Raw genomic sequence first — 16607 nt, 5'->3', positions numbered from 1 at the left:
CCAGCCTTACAGTACTCCTTTTTCTTTTTCTCGTTCAGACCAGTCTACAGGTGCTACAGTCAAACCCAACCACCTGCAATAGCTTACAACAAAACGGGGACAACAAACTGAACTGTGGTGCACTGGACCTCGCTGAGTCGTGTGTGTGTGTGTGCGTGTTTCGTTCGGAGAGTTTCGCCACTTGCACTTGAACAGAACACAGAGAGACAGTGTGTGTGGACTGTGTGTCAGTGTTGGAACGTAAAGTGCAATTTGAAGAATCCTCACCTGGGCTCTGCTCCACCCGTGTGTACATTAGTGTTTTCTATCGATGACGGTGTTGTCTGCTGGTTTTTGTGTGCCGGTTCTAACATGCTGTGTCTGGTAACCTGGAGAGTAGAAGTAGACACGTGTGTGTGTAAGTTAATGCCATGCATAAAGATCCAATAGTGCCATGACAACCAAGGTTTTCTACAGCCCTTTTAACTGGACCCCTGACCTACAGGAGTTTCTGCTGGTACTGCTGGCTCTGCTACTGTTTTACTACTCCTGTCGCTTTTTTTTTTTTTTTTGGATCAGGAGTCTTAAAAGATCGCTGGGTACTGTTCCCTCTGCCATCTGTTACTTCAAAAGCCGTAGTTCTCTAGGTCGCTGAAAGGGCCCAGCTTTGACTTTCTCCCAAAAAAAAAACAACAACAAACTGTAACCCTCCATTCATTCATTGGCCTACAGTAGTTCTTCTTTGCTAAAAGGTCAAATAGACAAAAAAAAAAAAAAAAGAAAAAAGCTCAGCAGACTCTGAAAAAGGGTAATTTTCAACGCCCCTGTGCTTTATGGAATCCCATTTATCTACAGGAAGTCATTTCTTTTAGCTAATTTTTTGGTTCAATCACCCCTTTTGTTTTTTTTTAAAGTGAAAAAGCGATCAGATAAAGACCCACTGAATGCAGTGCCCCTTTGTGTATTCTATGGGATGTAAGTGCCTCTCAAAGCATTGTGGGATAGTAGCAGGCGACATGGGATTGACCAGCAATGCAAACAAAATGGGGAGGACAATTGATTGAAAGTGACAAAAAAACAAAAAACAAAAAAAACTTGTCCCATTATTCCCATTGTTATAGCACCCAAAAAAAGAGAAACTTTATGGGTTTCCAGAGTGTGTGGACACAGCCAACAGTCAGTGGACAGAGATGACACCAATACCAACCTTTTCATCTTTCTTTCGATGAGACAGTCAAATAATCCAACCTGAAAAAAAAAAAAAAAAGGTCAGTCAGAAAGTTCCTTTAAAATGATCCACGTCTTAAGAGTGACACACATGGTGTTTCCAACAGGTTGTGTTGAAAATCCACCTTTTTTTTCAGAGCTTATGTAAACCTTTACATACTGCTGAGTCAAAATGGGAGACAGATCTGCATCCTGGTGCTGTTTGGAACAACTGACCCCCCCTCAGTGGGACAGCTGCAGATTTTACTAGACGGATGCTATAGCTTTGTTCGAACAGTAGGTGTGTCATGGCGTGGTCGCCGATCAGCTCTTTTGTAAGCTTCTAGTCATGTACAGGTCCAGACATTGTGCAATATGAGTCAGAGGGGTTCAAACTGATTTTAGTGCCTATTATTTCTGAGTTATGAATGAACTCATCGAGGTGAACTTAAATCACGGCTGAGGGTATCTGTGCAATTTCAGCGGCTTTGTTTGCTTTCTCTGTGGGCGATCAGTGCTCGCAGAGGTCAGAGGTTAACGTGACTTGTGCCTTGTGAGCAGCGGAGGGCGACTGCTGAGGGGCCAGGACTCTGACCAGGAGGAGGGGGGGGGGGTAATAAGTTTCAGTAAGTTTCTCATTATGAATTCATTTTTGACTTGATAGAATTGGTGCTGTCAAAACAAGATCACTGCATCCTTTAATGCTGACTCAGCTGAGTTGCTTTCGATAAGGGCTGTGGCTAGAGCCAAACCGCAGACGCTGGTTGGGCCAAACACTGCCCATTGTCAGTTAGTTAGACTGAATTATATTGACAAATAAAGCCCGCCCCCTCCCCCTGGAAACTCCTTGACCTGCAGCTGTCAGTCACCACAGTACAGGTCAAAGCGTCAGCAGGTGTCACTGTTGTGTCTCTTATCGTGTCTGCCTTGATGCATCCTTCAGTGACTTTCAACCTTCAGCTGCAGGCATTTAGAACAATAAAACTGATAATAATGAAACAGTTTGACAAAAAATCATTTCAAGGGCATCTTGGCTTTTTTTCCAGAGCTTTCAACCACCTCTCACAGAGAATGGACTTTGCTCCATCAAGATGCACTTTTGTCAAACCATTATTCAAGTCAAAGCCGAGCCCGAACTCTCGTCAGGGTGCTGACCGTTGGAGCCGACCCTGGCGTCTGACCTCCCGGTGGAGGATTTCAGATCACAGAGCTGCTGCTGTACAAAACACTACGACACGCCGACCGCTTCTGTGGTTCTCTTGGCTTCGTTTCTCATATTGCACTGAGAGCAGAATGGCTTCTGTTTGTTTCTTGCTTATCATATTTTGCCAAAGTATTAAAAATGTTATATATATTCTACTATTTTGTATAATTTCCTCGTGCCAGTAATCTCCTAAACCTAAATCTTTCTTTGCATTTGCACACAATACAAGCTGGACCATTCATTTCTATTACACTTTAAACTGAAGTATATTTGGCCTTTAACCTGCATGAATAAGCACAGTGCATAACTACACTGATACTACCAAAGGCTTTCATGGACCATGGGTATTCAAAGGATCATCATGCTACACAGACTCAAATCAAAAATTTTTTTTTTTTTTTTTAAATCGGGCTACGTGCAGTGAAAAACACAATGTGTACCATTTGAACACTCACCTATCTCGTGTGGGTTTTTCCTTTTTCTTCCAACTTGTTTACAGGGAAAGAACATTGCTGTTGTTTACACATAAGGACTGTACTATGAAGTCATGTGGTGTATATCTGTACTGATATAATCCAATCTATGTACTGTAGATGTAAGTCAAAGAGTATTATGTGGTTGAAACCTGAAATAAATCTGAAAGGAAAGTACTGTAGTCTTTATTTATCGTGCGTTCTTGGAGAATGATTGACCCTGAAAGAAAAATAAGTGCTGTTAGATTCAATGTTTAACAAAGACCGTCTCTGTCCTGGAAAAGTTAACCATTAGGGAAAAAAAAAAAACTTGGTTTGTGTTTACATCCTCATTCCTGGTAATACAGAGAATCACCTCAAATTATTTCCCCCAAATGATTACGATCAAGAGGACCAACATCTCTTGATCGTACACCAAATCAGGCCAAATCCAGGTCCAGTAATGTCTATAGGTACATTTCGTCCCTGTGTCTATAGGCATGATCATGTTGATACTGTTAATATATCGATAACGTATGGACTATTCAGAAAGTTGTAAATAAACGTTCAATGTGTAACATATAAGCCCCAGACTTTACTGGCCACAGAAATACCTCTGCATTGGACTGGCACTGCTCAGTTCATCATACAGCGTACCTCCTACATTTAGGCACATGTGGTGGTGACACAGGTAAAGCTGGTTAAAGTCAGTGGAAGTTTGGTACTTTATGCTCGGTGGTGGACTTTGGACTGTGAGCATCAGTTCCCTTCAGGACCTGTGTCAGCGTATCTGAGATTCTGCTGAAACAGCTCCTCCTGGAGCCTTGCCAGAGCCATCAGCGGGTTCTCTTTGGAAGGTGGGTCATGCTGGGAGGAAATTTTGGAGATGTAGCCTTGATCTGATCCGCTGTTTAGATCACTTTTCCCCCTGATCTCATGAACCTCATGGTCCTCCACCTCCACAGGCAGGGAGCGGCAGATTTCAGCTGGAGGGAAATATTCACTCGGCGTGTTTGAACATGATGAGGACTCTGGAGGGTTTGAGTCGAGGAAGCTCTGTGGGGCCGAGCTTCCCGGGTGCAAATGAGCGGAGAGTTGGCTTTTGGGCAGTAGTGAATCCTCTTCGTCATCCTCAGTGGGAATTTGATCCAGTGGTTCTTCCTCAAGGGAGAGCCAGTTTGGTCTTGGTGATGGCGGCTTGTTCAAAACAGGCTCAACTATGTAGACAGACTGTGGACTGGGGCTGTGAGGACACAGGTGGTCTGTCAACACTTCATTCAGGCTTGATGGGTACTGGTGTTTGCTCTCAGGGTTTACCACCGGTGTAAGTTCGACCACGGACGACAGTGGGTTCTGTAGGTTCAGTTCAGGTGTAAGGACGTGGACACTGTCACCGTTGTCATGGATTTCAACGTCATGGATGTAGACAGGAGGGCCATCTCTGATTAGAGGAGTACATTGTAGGACCGGAGGGATCTGCAGCTGGTTGATGAGCAGGTTGGCCTCGGTTGTGACCTCCTCCTCACTGTCCACACACTCCTTCTCAAACCAATCAGGATTGTCCAACTGGTAGGCCTGGAAGGTTTCGATGGCATTCTTCAGGTCTCTGCCTGAGGGACAGTTGAAGTATTCGTCCCCACCAATGCCCTTGATGTGGTTGACCTGACCTGGCTGATACTTCTCCATGTCTACGATGCGGAAGAACAGCTCTTCAAAGTGCTTCATCAGCTTGTATTTGACGGCGATGTCGAAAACTGACGGTACGTCCTGTTCGCTGCAGATGTCATCGAAGTAAGCCACCATGTACTTGCCCATCATGCCTGCCTGGTGCATGTCTGGTAGGAAAAGGTGGAGAAAGGGGGTGAGCATGTCATCTGTGGGGGACAGAAGGTCCTCCTTCAGCGTCACCTGGCCTTGACCGCACAAGGCCCTCCACTTCGCCTGAACGCCCGGCGAGCACAGCACCAGAATCTTGTCCGACGGATTCTTCAGCTGTTGCCGCTGCCACTCAAGCCAGCGGAGGCGACCCACCATGCCAACCGAGGTGGAGTCTAGCAAATCTACCAAGACCTTGGTGCCGCATTTGACCTGGAGGAAGGCGCAGAGCTTCAGCACTATGTCCCTGTAGAGGCGGTGGTCTTGGGAATAGATGACCAACACTTTGGGAGGCTGTTTAAGCTGCTGCTCTTGCGGTTTCTGATTCCCCAAAGGAGTTGCAGCAACGGCTTTGCCTGAAAGGGCACGAGAGCACAGTTAAGATGAGTTTTGAAGTTAGAGCTCAATGTAGAGAGAGAACTGAAAAGGCAGTGTCTTTATGACTAACCTCGCTTCCTGCATAGGACACACACAGTGCCTGCTATCAGCACACATATAGACACTGCTCCCAGAGGCAGTAGTGTAAATGTGTACAAAGGCAAATCGGGCTTGTTTGTTGGATTCACTGTGAGAAACAGAACACAGTTCATTGATTAGTCAGGAGAGACTAGTCAATGACACTTCTTGACCAACTTGATCATACTGTGAGGCTAAGGAACACTGCACTCCACCGTGATACTGATGTTCTATACCTGTCACCCTACCAGGACAAATATCCCTCGTTGTTCTTTGACGGGCACAGTCCTGCTCACATTGTGGGAAAATAGGTTTGATCTGTAGTGAAGAATTAAATCATGTTAAAAAAACAACAAAAAAAACCAAACAGTGTAGTGATACACTTACATCACTTAGCAGAAGAGATAAGAAAAGATTTACCTCAACGTCAAACTGGCAGCAGGATCTCGGCCATTTATCAAGGCTGAACGTTACGTTCAGAGTCGTCTGATTGGCCTGGGAAAAAAAAAAGAGTTTTGTCATGTGAACAGGTTTATTTTTAAGGGCTTTATATGTTTCTGGAGTATAATTCTGGTATTTGTGTATGATTTGATACACGAGAAGCCTTAAAATGTATCTTAGTATATACACTGAAGTGGTTTGTAAAGATAATGAGCAGCAGAAAAACTCTGCAGGAAACAGTTTGCTGCTCTGAGAAGTTAAAAAAAAAAAAAAACTGGGGTAAAAAACTAGGTTGAGGTACAAAACGCAGGATGTCGTAATGAGCAGCTACAGTGGTATTCTGGGTCAAACCACTGAAAAGGAAACCGCATTCGTCTTCTGTGTAGAGGCAGCCTACTGCAGCTGAGAGCGTCCGCCATCGTGCGGGCCTTACCTTGTACGTACGGTGCATTTGTTGGGAAGCCGAGCAGCGAGCAATAACCCAGTACTCCTCACACAGTCTGTCAGGACTGAAGCTGACAGCCAGCGCAGGTCTTCCCATGACCCCCGCGGGGATCTGAGCCACGCTGATGTTAGGCCGCCACAGGCTTCCTACGGCCCCAGCAAAGAGACGGCGGGTTTAGTTAGAACGTGGTTTGACGAGATTTACTCGCTCTTGCTGGACTTGAGAACGTCAGAGACTCACCTCTCTCTATGCAGAACTGGGTCATCCGCATGACGGAATCTCGACAATCTGAGGAAATCAGAATCAGAGAGTTTCATCATCAAAGTCGAGTCAAAAGAGGACTGAAAGGGGAGCAGAAAACGACTGTATTTCATATATATGCTGCCTTCTATTCTACATTTGCTTATAAAACATAGTAAGTGTGTGTAATGTGGATTCAGTATTTTTTTCCACCAGGTCAGGATAAGCATCAGAATCTGGTTTAACACATTAATATGCGAACGTCAGCAAAGTCTAACCAGATCATCTGCATACACAGAACCTGTGGTCTAAGTAAGACGTTCTTGAGTTATCATGTTTAATAGGATGTGTCACTGAGTCACAGATCAACAGAGATTGACACAACAACAACAGCAGCAGCAGCAGCAGCAACAAAAACAAATTGCCGGTTCTGACACAGACTCACCAGGAACAGCCACAGTGGCGCTGACGTCGTAGCTGCTGTGGCCCAGCTCGGGTTTCGGGATGTTGAATACGGAGACCCGGTACATCTGACCAGGGTCCAACACCACCATGTTAGCTGAGAACGCCCACTGCAACAAGAACAACAACAAAAAAAAACAGAAAGAGGAAATTCCACTGTTAGCACAACCAACACGGTTGCTATGACAATGGATAATCTGCTGCCACCCACCTTCTCCCCGGACGGACTCCTCATCTGGAGTTTGCTTTGGAAAGAATACCGAACACACAGGTTCTGATTGGTGGATATGACCAGGACATGGAGCTCAGTGGCCTTCAGGTAACGGATGCTGCCTGAGGAGACACACAGCAGAGACGAGAGGTGACTACTCCCCTAACTCAAGTTTTTTAAGTCATCATGGAAATATCAAGATGCAGCAAGGAGAAAAAAATAAACAAAAATAATGTCTGTCTTTAATAATATATCAATATCACATATCCAGGATGATGATGCCACAGCTGAGACTCACCGTTGTCCTTAATCTTCCACTTTGCGTACAGAACAGGATGCGGGAGTCCACTCTCGTCCCGCCTGGTCTCCACAGACACCTGCAGGTCCTCTGGACTGCTGGGAGTGTACTCGTTGACTTTCGCCCAGTCCTTATCCATACAATTACCTGCACACACACACACACACACTCGGAATGTCAGACAGCTGGGAAACCTGACATCACATCAGACTTTTTCCCCACACATACGCTTGTACACGTTTTTACTGTTATTCATTTATATGTAAATTTAATTTCTTCTCCTTTAAATACAGAAGGTTTAGTTCTCAGCTTCATTTAAACACAGGGAACGTTTTTTTTTGTACACAAACTGTAATGTGAGTAACATGAGCTTACACAATGTTCAGCTTAACTCAACATCCAGGAAAAAAAAACAAAAAACAAAACATAAATCACAGCAACAAGAATTAAGAAGAGCAGCATTTACTCACTTTTAGAGACTGTACACTCCAAATCCTGTGGCAGGACAGAAAAATAGAGAAAAATCAGAAAATGATATACAAAACAAACAAACAAAAAGTTTTGTGTGGCTCACCAGAAAGGCCTAGCCTTGTTTTAGTCCTATCACCACCACTGTGTGTGTGTGTGTGTGTACACTATCAAATCACTATGGCATATTTTTCCAGTTATTATACCACAGAAAATGATATTAAAGCCGTTTTAAAGCATCATTGTTCGCAAGTTGTGTTGGGCTACCCTACAATAAATCACAGTCAGCAAAGCCAGTATGTTTCTGACGGTGACATTAGAACAAGGAAGTATGCTGTTTAATTTGAGAACTTCTTTAACTTATTTATATTAGAAATATGTCGTTACATCTCTCTACAAACCCAATCCTGTGATCTAACTTGAAAAAAATAAACAAAAAAACATGTCTCATTAGGTTGAAAGTCCTCTGAGGGATTTCTGATATCATGTGGCCAGTTTACCTGTCGAGAGCAGTTGAGGGGAGGCCACGTTAAAACCGACACCGCGGACGCCAGGGACACACACAACGGCAGCAGCAGCGGCGGCAGCACAACTCCTCGAAGAGCCATCGCGATGAAGACTGTCACACCATCAATCCCAGCGTTTGGGATTTGACATTAAAAAAAAAAAAAAAAAAGGAAAAAGATTTCTTTCTTTAAACAGGTGAAAGCTCCGCGTGAGAGCGTGACCGACGCTGCCGCTGCTGATTAATGAAAAACTTCCTGGTCCGTATGGAAATAACCTGCTCTGTTTACAGTAAGTCACCTCAGGCTGCCTTCAGGTCGCGTGGGAATACGGACAACCGTTCTCTTTTATCGGACACTTATTGGACATTACCTCACACAGACCTAAGATTAGGCTGATAACGGAGTGATTTGCTATAAAATGACTGAAGTGATTCCTTTGTTCATTGTTTCAACAGAATGGTGGGGTGAGGTAAATTTTCCTCTCTGTTCCAGCCAACCTCCATCACTCTTTACATGCACGTCTGCACGCCTGAGACCAAACAAAGGCCAGCACAGGGTGAAGCTGCTCAGAGTGAGTGCCTGGGCAATATATTGCATGAATAACATGGACACAGATTCCCTGCAGTGAAGAGTAGTTTCTAACAAGAACTTCAGCTCTGTTCCAAATTTTCTTTTTTCCTACAGACATTGAATGCACCATGAAAACTAATTCAGGCTTCTTCCTTGTTGTGTGGGCTTTTTACATACTCAACTTCAAAGTGACACATTTCAGCTTGGTCTGTTTCCTCTCACAGGAATGACAGTGTCATGTATGAGCTGTAGTTATGATCTGCACAGCCCACGCAAAGAAAAAAAAAAACAAAACAAGGTCAAATGTCAGCTCAGAGAGACGTGTTACACCTACTGAGCAGAGAAGGAGGAAGAGGGACATGTTGGATTTCAACAGCACCTACATATTCACCACCAGATGGCACTAAAACATTCAACTGCAGCAGCTTTGGAGAAACTGGAGCTGTCATATTACCCAGCATCCCCCAGATAAAGAGACAAGCTTTAGATGTCTTGTGTGGCACGACAAAGGCCTGTACCTTAAAGTCAGTTATCTTGGTTGTAACACCTTTAAAGTTTTGCTGATCTGTAGCCTCACCTGTGACCCAAACTGTCACAGGTGAGTCCAATGTTATCAGAAATTACAGATCGATGGGTGAAACCGTGTAAATAATGTTGTAAATTTGTCAGCCTCATTAACCCAACCATCTCTAAATCAGAGAAAAAGTCCCTCACACCTTAGCCTGTCCTTCCCTGATGGTTTAAAGTCCACCCCCCCCCCCCCCCCCACGCCCAGCCTGCAGAGATGGCACTGTCCCATGGCAGCTGTGGTCAGAAACAAAGCCAGACAGTGAGTGAAGGCTGAGTAACAGTCATGGATCACTGTCCTGCTGCAGCAGAACGCAGAAAGCTGGTAGCTGATATCACATGAGGACTCTGTGCCTGCTGCTGTGTTTGATGGGGGCTACCCTCAGTGAATCCAGGTGCGTGCGCTGAGGTTTCAGCCGTTCAGGCGGAGATTAAGCCATGCGGACGACATGTGGTGGTGCCGTAAGACCTGAACCGCCTGACAGGATTCCTACCGCACAGGTCAGTGAGATGACTGTGAACTGGAAATGCTGGATGATGAAGCGTCCCCATGCTACCACCATACATCTGTGTCCAGATGGGATCAAAACATTTATGTCTTTGTTCCCTGGTTCTAATCCAGTTACAGTCTTGTATCTTGGGGTATTAGGGTTAGATTTCAGATCAGAGAGGTGCAGCTGTGTAGAGCCAGCTAACAGGAACACAGCATACATATAGACATGCATATACTACTGTATATACCACTGATAATGTCCCTGGTTTGATTCAAGTCAGGGACATCCATCCTCTCCTTTCCTGTATTTCCCACCACGGTTCTAAAAAAAGACGAGTTATCCTTCCCATCATTATTTACACTCACTCACATCTGTGACTACTGTTTTAAAACTGTCTATCTGTGACATATCTGCAGGGCGGCCATAACTTTCCCCCCCTTAATAGCAGTGAAGTTCGTCTGCCATCCATCAGAGCCGACCCACATCTTTTTTTTTTTTTTTTGGTCATAATTTTCTTCTATCAAAAACAAAAAAGAAAAAAAAAGATCAATCCAATTCATGCCATCCCTGAGTCCTGTCTCCAGAAGAGAATACAGGACACTGGCGTCCTGCGTGGGGAGAAAACACAGAGGAGTTCACTCCCTGAGATAATTTACTGGACGCCTTCCATCTGTTTCGCACTCATCTGTCTCTGGCTCTGATCTCACCTATTTATTTTCCATTATCTATCAACTAAAAGGAAGATAATTGCGTCCTATTTATAACAACCTCCCCCTACAGCTGAATGAGCAAAGAGCTCACTGTTTCCACACATGAAAAGCACGGCTCTGGAGCGTGGTGGACGAAAATAGTGGTCTGACATTTTCCCTTAATGGATCACTGTATTTTTCAAGTGGCACTCAGTACCAACCGGCGGGGGGGGGGGGGGGGGGGGGGGTTCACTGCTGTTACACAGTAGTAATGAGCACAGTGTCTCAAAGTGATGTGCAGCGTTAAAAAGGAGTCCTGTGAGTGACCAGGTGAGGGACCACCACACCAGCCCTGAAGGCAGGTCTGAGTTCAGGCTTGGGCTCAAGTATCCATGGACACTGGACTCTGGATTGGACTGGTTTTATAACACAGAGAGGTTGATTAAGCAGAGGAACAAATAAAAGTATATTGTTTTTGTTCAGTTTCCTTGTTTTCAGAGAACTGCAACCGCAAGATAGACCCTGGTTTTGCAGGAAATCACCCCTGACCCAGAGCAAAGTGCTACAACATTGGCTCCTCAGAGACAGTCAGTCCATTGCACCAGTGTTTAAAAGTCCATTAAAGGCCTGTTAGCTTAAAAAACCCACCAGATCAGGCTCGAAAGTCTCTAAAACCAGAGCTAACGTTCCTGTGCACATGTGGTTCTTCTGCCCCACATTCATCAAGACCTGCAGGATGGGTGATTACACACACTCTCACACACATGCTTACACATCAGGAGGGAGAAAAAGAGCATCCATTGGTCATTCTGCTACAGGTACAGAGCTGATTTTGGTTTTCGTGTCCTCATTACATAACTGCAGCTTCCTCTAAAACCCTTCGCACGCTCACCGACGAAAAGAGTTCAGCTTTACCTACCGAATGAAACGCCACTGAGTGCCAGTAAAAACAACGGCTCCAGCACAAAGTGGAGGAGGCCAGTGTTAAAATAACACATCACCCGCCTCCAGAGGAAACATTTCTGTTGTGATAATTTATACGGTGAGAGAGAAGGGTCAAACTGCAGGGCCTCAGCAGACAGATATAGATTCATATCTCTGCCCACATGAAGAAGAGCATGTTTCAGAACCTGCCATAAACTTATTTTGAAAAGCAGACAAAGCGCAGAGGAAGTCTTAGGCGGGATGTTGCCCCTTAAATGGTCCCCCTCTGGACAGAGACGTGTCTCTGTCTGTCTTACACTGAACAGAGCAACATTCCTATGACAGAGGACGACCTGCCAAACAGAGCATCTCGTGTCTGTTTCAGCCGGTTTGAAGCTCAGATTATTTATGTCAGGATGCAGTTGATTTACATTTCGGTGATAAGATGGAGGACAGTCGGTGTACACGGCGGCGAGAATCCTTCATCCTCCCACCCACGGTCACTGTTACAGACTATCCTGAGCAGTTAAATAACAATTAAAAGAGTCTATTAATATAAATGTTTTAAAGCAGTCAAAGTTTTGGAGAAAACACAGATGAGGCTTCAGCAGAGGCTCCTCTGAATGGATTCGACTCCCTGAGGGAGGCTGCGCCTCAGGTGCTGCAGAGGGAACTGAATCCTCTGCACCTTCCAGAGGAATCCAGTGGATTCTGGTCATCCGGCGTGTTTACAGCTAATGGAAACATGGAGCTTTATCAGCGGGTTATGTAAGAAGAAGAAAGCCGGAAAGGGGATGAGGGCCTCAGACACTCAGGCATTTATTTCATCCAGATACACTTCATCACACCCTGGACCCACTTCATGAGAAATAATGGGAATTTAACACCTGTTATTTCACAGGAGAAACTTTGGTTTGCTTAGGGTGATTTAATTAACTTAGATTATAACATAAAGAAATAAACTCATCCTGGGTCTTTTGCTGCTCTTGGCTTGTTTATACCAAGAAAAAAAAAAGGTGGAATAAAGAAATTTAAAAGAGGAAATGACGGATACGAGCCTCCTCCGTGATCGCCGCCTCCCCACTCCTGAAGGGCCGCCCATCGGCGTGCAGACGCAGAGCCGCGCCGGCTTCTCCAGGCTGCTTCATCACCTCCGTGGACGCAGACTCCGGATCCTCTCCGTCTCCCTCCCTCCCTCCCTCCCTCGGTTCCTCACAGCATGACATTTGAGGGATACTTCTGCAGCAGAGAGCAGCTTTGCTTCTACCTGAGAACATGAATGAGATCAAGATTGCCGTGCTGGGCAGCGACGGTGTTGGGAAATCAGGTGGGTGACCAGTGGAGCATGGAGATGGACATCGTTGGTAAAACAAGCTGTTTTTTTTTTGTTTTTTTTTTGGATGAATCTGACTTGTTTGTTTTTGCTTATTTGTTTGTTTGTGTGCAGCTCTCATCGTCCGTTTCCTCACCAGGCGCTTTATTGGCGAGTACGCGTCTTCTTCAGGTAAATCTGTTTATTTTTAACAACTTTTAACAAATAAATAAACTCGTGTTTACAGGCAGCAGTAGACGCAGTGACAGGAAATCTCACTTTTCACTGTTACATCCTGACTTCTATTAAAAACACTTTCCATTATAACGCCATTATTAAACAGTTCATATCAGACCACACTTGTATGTCTTTTATTTTCCCATACATTCTAATGCAGAGCAATATTTCTCCACGTGCAACTAGTAGTGCAACTCATATGCAAATGTAACTATGCATGATGAGTTTTAATATTATTATATTATTAAGTATTGAATTTCAAAACTTTTATGCTCCTAAAAAAATAGTTTCCAGTTCTGCGAATACACTGCTGCCTGATCAGTTCTAATACTGTTTACTTACTTTTTTTTTTTTTTTTAATCAAATACTTCCTGTTTGATTTTCTGCAAGTGTAAATTTTGAAATCAAAGCCTAAATATTTCATTTAGCGTTTGTGTTTGAGGATTGTTCGCCACTATCTGGTCCCCTGGGGCGGCGCTGTCCCTGTGAGGACACCTGACCTGCATGGAGAATGACTCACATTAGTCTTAGATAGCGGCTCAATGTGCCATTGTTTTCCTCGGGATAATCTAGTTTCATCGCAGCTTGTTGGCTTCCAAGCGCGTCGCTGTTTAGGTTTTCTGACCAGGTCACTGCTGAGAAGCAGCTGCCTCGTGACCTGCCTTTTCCCCCTGCTGGCCTTGGATGGATGATTCCAAATATAATGTGTTTAAACTGTGTCCAGTAAACTTGTGTAACTAACTTGCATGCCTAAAAACGCTTGTGTGTCGAGTCTCAGTGTGATTTTTTTCCCTCCATCTTCCACAGAACACATATACAGGAGGCGCCTGTCTGTGGATGGGAGGCAGATTAACCTTGAACTCTATGACCCATGCTCTCAGGTGAGTTTACTTTGAGTTTCGTCTGTCCCAGTGTCTTCTGTCTCTTTCATGCCATCCCAGACTGTTCCTAAACCTTTAGCACGGTCCTATAGATGAACCAAAGTAACTGGGGAACTCGGAGATGGCCCCCACACTCTGCACTTGTTGTGCGTGTGTGATTAAAACAGGGCTCAGTGAGCGTCATCCATCTTAGTTTGCAGAGCCAGTCACAAGCCAATGTGGCTGTCCTCAGCTGAACCACTTGTCTGCAGCCCAGTCCAGTCTCAGGTCCATTAATCTGAGTTAGAGCTCAAGGGCATCCAGGCCATTCCAGCATCACCTCACAACCACAAACTCTAAACCTCTCATGAACCTTATTTTTTTTAAAAAAACATGTATTCCATCCCTTCATTCACTTTGACTGCGGTTATGTCTCCTGTGTAAATGTCTGTGTTTTTAGGCTTGTGAGGGTAAGTCTGCTTTAAACGAGCAGATCCACTGGGCCGACGGTTTCATTCTAGTCTACGACATCAGCGACCGCTCCTCCTTCCTCACTGCCAAGGCCTTAGTGCATCTAATCAGAGAGCTGCGCCTGGGATCTGCCAAAAGGTATGGGCCAAGATCACTGAAATATAATCATATGTAAACAGAACTAATGAAAACAAGTTTATTTTAGTCTACAAACTGAGAGTGATGCTCAGATTGCGTGGCCCCGGGCTCTGTGTTCCACCTCCAGGGACGCCGACTCGCTCATATTCTTGGTGGGCAACAAGCAGGACCTGTGCCACATGAGGGAGGTGCAGCGCGAAGAGGGTCAGCGCCTGGCCGCCGAGTTTCGCTGCCAGTTCTACGAGCTGTCGGTGGCGGAGCACTACCAGGAGGTGGCGCTCATATTCTCCAAGGTGGTGCAGAGCGCCAGCCTGAGCAGCAAAGCCAAGGATCGCAGGAGACGCCCCAGCGGCTCCAAGTCCATGGCCAAGCTCATCAACAACGTCTTCGGCAAGAGGAGGAAATCGGTGTGACGTGTTACGGATGCAAGGACGGCTGTCAATCAGGGCTGGACCAATGGCCTCGGAGCCTCTAGCTCAGCTTTGTATCTATGATTCTGTTCTGTGTTGCTGTTGATTAGCATTGAACTGACATATATATACGTGTGTAGACAGATGTTATACGGTAGTACAATACTCTCTGAGCCTGCTTCCTGCCTCCAGCTCATGCTTTAGCTCTTTAAAATCATTGGACGTCTTTCAGACGGGACATGTCCTGAATCATTTCAGCCAAAGCTGCCAACTTTTAAGATAAAAAGCTGGTGACATTTTAATCCGAGAAAAACAAATGAAGTCTACGCCACGCTGCATGACTTCAGCTATGTAATCTGATATGGGATCAGCCTTTTCAGTGTGTACTGTCACTGTGTCTTTTTAACTCTGAGATAAATGCAAAGACTAAAGGAGGAAACACATGTATACAATTATATCACTGCATTTTATGTAGAATGGAAATAACTTGTACAGAACGTGCTGTTCTAGTCGACTCAGAGGTTAAGAAAAACAGGACTAAGACGTTTTTTAACAAACTGAAATGTACAGAGATCAACTACGACAAAATGTTGTTTCTCGTGGACGCAAAGGACTCAAGACGCAAACGCCGCACAATCTTACGGGGACCAGAGTGAGAGCTCTTACTTTAGCAGCAACGACTTGGATCTAAACCAGGTTCCAGTTTATTTTCTGCTCTTGTAGCAAACTTGGTGGAACTTCAGCAGAACGGTCTTTAAATTAGCACGAATGACGTCGCCTTTCGATGGGTGTGCTGTTTGTCGATGGCCGATGCTGCCGGTGCTCGAGTCAGTGGCTTGACTTTAAAGACAGGAAAAGACTTGGTGATTACTGTGGTAACCGTTTGCTTTCATTAAAAGTCCTTTCCTCTGGACCCTTGGCTGTTAATCGTACTTTGATCTGAACGAGGGGGAGGGGAAGAGCAGATCACAGTTATTAAATCATCAGTGTTTTGATATCAGCCCTCTGACTCCCCTGTGCAAGGTGACCACGACCCCAGCAGTTTCACCTGAAACTCTCCTTGGTCTCAGCAGGTTAGAGCGACGTTCTCCACCAAATTCTCCCTGTGAGTTCTTATCTATCATATAAACCGAAGTCACTTTCTAAATTCCAGTTTCACATTCCAGCTCTGTAATGTCATCAGTTTGCTTTGTATCTTAAAAAAATCTGGTAATTAAACAAGCTGAGTAAGCAAATATGCAGTAGGTAGGGTGTCAGGCCTGACTGAGGAAAACCTGCAGGTCAGTTCAGTTCAGGCTCCAGATTTGATTGTGATCTGGGCTTTATTCATCAAAGTTAACCAGATAATTCAGTAAACCTGCTTCCTGGAACAAGCTCCAGGGCACGAAGGGGGCCCCCCTCAGTGATGTGTGTTCATCACACACTTCTCCCAGCTCCGAGGAGCCCGAAACACAGAGGAATCAAAGTGAGAACGTGCAGCAGGGATACGACGACTATTTGTTATCGATAAAATATAAGAAAATGACCCATGCTTCTGTTAGTCTGCATCTCTGACAAGCCCCCGCTGCATCTTGGGAGGAAAGGAAAAGATAAAGGAACTTGTTGGGTCATGTTTTATAGATACTTATGAGCTAATAATTACCCAGTGATTCATGAACATACTATTCCCCAGTCTTGTTCTCTAGAAATCTC

The 16607-nt window shown here is 44.9% G+C and overlaps 2 protein-coding genes across 3 annotated transcripts; one reads left to right on the top strand and one right to left on the bottom strand.

The window, feature by feature from the left end:
* Positions 1 to 3032: 3032 nt before the first annotated feature.
* On the bottom strand, positions 3033 to 8416 carry il17ra1a (interleukin 17 receptor A1a). Of its 2 annotated transcripts, none has more exons than XM_041029804.1 (11): positions 8238 to 8416; positions 7740 to 7764; positions 7270 to 7416; positions 6972 to 7093; positions 6744 to 6870; positions 6299 to 6346; positions 6047 to 6204; positions 5593 to 5667; positions 5409 to 5490; positions 5165 to 5281; positions 3033 to 5072 (listed from the first exon to the last, which is right to left on the bottom strand). In XM_041029804.1, the coding sequence occupies exons 1-11, from the start codon at positions 8343 to 8345 to the stop codon at positions 3601 to 3603; spliced, it is 2481 nt and encodes an 826-aa protein (XP_040885738.1). In that variant the 5' UTR covers positions 8346 to 8416; the 3' UTR covers positions 3033 to 3600. The 2 variants fall into 2 exon arrangements, with proteins under 2 accessions (XP_040885738.1, XP_040885739.1); XM_041029805.1 differs by having other exon boundaries at positions 5421 to 5490.
* A 4206-nt stretch (positions 8417 to 12622) lies between these two features.
* rergla (RERG/RAS-like a) lies at positions 12623 to 15769 on the top strand. The gene is made up of 5 exons (XM_041030339.1): positions 12623 to 12814; positions 12935 to 12991; positions 13844 to 13917; positions 14357 to 14505; positions 14633 to 15769. The coding sequence occupies exons 1-5, from the start codon at positions 12763 to 12765 to the stop codon at positions 14916 to 14918; spliced, it is 618 nt and encodes a 205-aa protein (XP_040886273.1). The 5' UTR covers positions 12623 to 12762; the 3' UTR covers positions 14919 to 15769.
* The last annotated feature ends 838 nt before the right edge of the window (positions 15770 to 16607 follow it).

The sequence above is a fragment of the Toxotes jaculatrix genome, chromosome 22, assembly GCF_017976425.1.
Source record: "Toxotes jaculatrix isolate fToxJac2 chromosome 22, fToxJac2.pri, whole genome shotgun sequence".
In the NCBI taxonomy this organism is placed as follows: domain Eukaryota; kingdom Metazoa; phylum Chordata; class Actinopteri; family Toxotidae; genus Toxotes; species Toxotes jaculatrix.
The sequence above is the reverse complement of the archived record's forward strand: the minus strand, read 5'-3'. Positions and strand labels throughout refer to the sequence as shown.